At 60.4% G+C, this 3252-nt stretch overlaps 1 protein-coding gene across 1 annotated transcript in view; it reads left to right on the top strand.

Moving 5' to 3' along the window:
- The first annotated feature begins 763 nt into the window (after positions 1-763).
- Positions 764-3252, top strand: part of HTR6 (5-hydroxytryptamine receptor 6) — an 11598-nt gene continuing 9109 nt past the window's right edge. The window contains exon 1 of the mRNA XM_011357502.1: positions 764-1495. Within this exon, the coding sequence (XP_011355804.1) occupies positions 782-1495 (714 nt within the window). The 5' untranslated portion in view covers positions 764-781. The remainder of the gene's footprint in view (positions 1496-3252) is intronic.

Here is a 3252-nt window from a genome sequence, read left to right on the forward strand (position 1 = left end):
ATTCACCGGCAGCGGAGCAGCGCTGAGCGCCCCAGGTACCGGGCGCAGGCGGGAGTGGGGCCCGCGACCCGGCGGCCGGGTGGGGAGGGGGCGGAGGCGCGGCTGCTGCTCCTTCTGTCCCCGCTGGTCTGCACGGCGTCCCCCCACCCCTGCCCGCCGCAAGGTCCCGTGTCAGCCCAAGCCCGGGGGGTGCCTTTGCACCGGCTGTGAGAAGTGCCTTCTCCCGGGCTTTGCCCTGGCCAGTGGGCCGCTACCCTGCGACCCCCAGCACTATGGCTCCCGACCCAGCGCCCGCACACACCCACCTGCCACAGCGGAGCTTGCCCCACGCCCTAGAGCGCCCATTGGCCTCTTGCTCCCCCCTCCCCGGGTCCTTGCCCCGGGCAGGCACCCTCGCCCCTATCTTACCGCCTCTTCTAGGAGGCTCTGCTCTCACCCATCTAACCTCCAAGAGTCCTCTGGCTTCCCCGTCCACCTGACTTTCCGCCTGCTCCCTCTAAGGCACTTTGCTCCTCACCAGGTGCCCCTCCCTAACTTCCTACCCGTTTGATCCAGGTGTCTCTGCCCCACACCTGCGGACACCGGTGTAACCCCTCTCCATCCTCTTCCGGTCGCTGCCCTTTGATTGATCGCCCACCCCGCCCTTCTCTTCCCACTTGCTCCCCTTGGGGGAAGGGTCTGTTCTCAACGACGAACCCCTCCAAGTCCCTCACCGTGTCTTCCCGCCCATTCTCAGGACTCCTCTCGGGCCTCGCGGCCTCGCTGTCCACCCTCAGCCCCCATGGTCCCAGAGCCGGGCCCTGCCCACAATAGCACCCCTGACGGGGGGTCGGGGCCGGCGTCGGACCCCGGTGGCAGCGGCTGGGTCGCGGCCGCGCTGTGTGTGGTCATCGCGCTGACAGCGGCGGCCAACTCGCTGCTCATTGTGCTCATCTGCACGCAGCCGGCGCTGCGCAACACGTCCAACTTCTTCCTGGTGTCGCTCTTCACATCGGACCTGATGGTGGGGCTGGTGGTGATGCCGCCCGCCATGCTGAACGCGCTGTACGGGCGCTGGGTGCTGGCGCGCGGCCTCTGCCTGCTGTGGGCCGCCTTCGACGTGATGTGCTGCAGCGCCTCCATCCTCAACCTCTGCCTCATCAGCCTGGACCGCTACCTGCTCATCCTCTCGCCGCTGCGCTACAAGCTGCGCATGACGCCCCTACGCGCCCTGGCGCTCGTCTTGGGCGCCTGGAGCCTCGCTGCGCTCGCCTCCTTCCTGCCCCTGCTGCTGGGCTGGCACGAGCTGGGCCGCGCGCGGGCACCCGCCCCGGGCCAGTGCCGCCTTCTGGCCAGCCTGCCCTTCGTCCTCGTGGCATCAGGCCTCACCTTCTTCCTGCCCTCGGGCGCTATTTGCTTCACCTACTGCAGGATCCTGCTGGCCGCCCGCAAGCAGGCCTTGCAGGTGGCCTCCCTCACCACCGGCACAGCCGGCCAGGCCTTGGAAACGCTGCAGGTATCTGGGGTGCGCAGGGAGACCCGGGCTGTGGGATGGAGAGGAATGAGCAGCCATTGGGTGCCTATGGGGCGTCCACCACTTAATAGACACTTGCTGGCCATCTCCAAGTGGCCATTCCCAGCTCCCACCTTTCTTCTGAACTCCAGCCTCAGTGCCCGTCAGGATGCGAGGCAGGCTTCCGGAAGGTAACATGCAACAGGGAATTTGTGGTGTTCCAACTCTCCCACCTGCTCCTCTTCTGTCTTCCCCATGGTGGAAAACAGCACCATCACGGCATCACGCCAGAAACGTAGGGATTCATTAGTGAAAACTGCTGGTGCCGCCTCCTAAACATTTGCCATCTCCAGTGCCACCTTCCTAATCCAAATCACCATCGCTCTTACCTGGGAGTCTCTGAGAGTCTTCCCCTGGCTCCCTCTGCGTTCACTCCGAACACACTCCTATCCATTTTCTGCACAGGGGCCAGAACAATTAAAAAGAAAAAAAAAAAGTGATCACATCACTCCCTTGCTTCAAACCCTTCAGTGGCTCCCCACTGCTGTCAAGATAAAGAGGGGACCCAAGTCAGGATCCTTCCCCCTGCCTCTCTCTGCACGAGCCAAGAGGCCTTTCTGGCGATTCCTAGAAAGCACTGGACTGACTTTGCGCCAAGGTCTTGGCACTTGTTCTCTCTGCCTGAAATGTTTTCCCCCGGAGCTGCCCACAGATCGCCCCTTCCTGGAGGCCGTCCCTGACCACTCTGTCGGCAGACCCGCCTGTCCCCCGCCCTGCTATTCCCTAGCTAAGTCCCCAGTTTATTTGCTCATGATCTGTTGCTCCCGCTCGAATGTAAGCTCTGTGATGGCCGAGTATACTGAAGATGAGGTAGGCCCTGCAGTGTCTAGAAGTGGAGCACCTGCTCTTGTCACCCAGGCCACACAGCGCCCACCTGAGGGATGGGGTTTGAGACTGACCAGGCCTGAGCCCCAGAGAATTAGGCCCTGAGGAAGGTCCCGACGGGGCTCTCAAGGCTATCTTGGTGTAGCTCAGGTGGAAGACGCTTCTGCAGGATGGAGGGGTGCCTTGTGAGTCACTGGGTGGATGGGAAATTGGCTGAGGACTGAAAGGCTATCACCCTTGTCGGCAGTCCCCTGGAGCAGCTTATCTCTCCCACCCGGTGTTGCAGCTGGCCTGTGGACAAGGAGAGCACGGCCCTGGGTGGGCAGGAGGTCCTGGCTGCAGGCCTGCTCTCTCCCCCATCTCCGTTCACTGGAGAGCATTCTTGAGTCTCAGCAGGTGGCTGTGACCCTGACTTTGTTCTTCAGTGGTAGGATCACTGCCACGGGCCATCTCCACTCTCTCTGGGTTCTCGTTAAGGACCATTTCCCAAACTTTAGGCAAAAGGAACCACCTCGGGCTCTCTGGCTTACTATTCCCTCCACCCGCTTCCCCACACACTTCTCAAGCCGCTTCGTGCAAATGTACTTAGCATTTTATTTGAATCATCTCACTTATTTTTTTACTTTCATGGATTTGTTTAGGAAGAAAACCTTTCTTGTCCAGAAATGGAAAATCAATATCTTTTCCATAAATAGAAAGTGATCAAACTCAATTTCAGTGAGGTTGCAGAACCCGGCAGTATTAATGAAGTCCAGTTGGGATGGTTGACGTGACTGAGCCAAGGCTGCTTCCTTTTTGTGAACTGCTAGACGGATGCTAAAGGTGAGGTAGCATCGACACGAGACTTTGTCATGATGTAACCAGGAGACCTGGAT

Source organism: Pteropus vampyrus, unplaced genomic scaffold (genome assembly GCF_000151845.1).
Source record: "Pteropus vampyrus isolate Shadow unplaced genomic scaffold, Pvam_2.0 Scaffold36, whole genome shotgun sequence".
NCBI classification, from domain to species: Eukaryota; Metazoa; Chordata; class Mammalia; order Chiroptera; family Pteropodidae; genus Pteropus; species Pteropus vampyrus.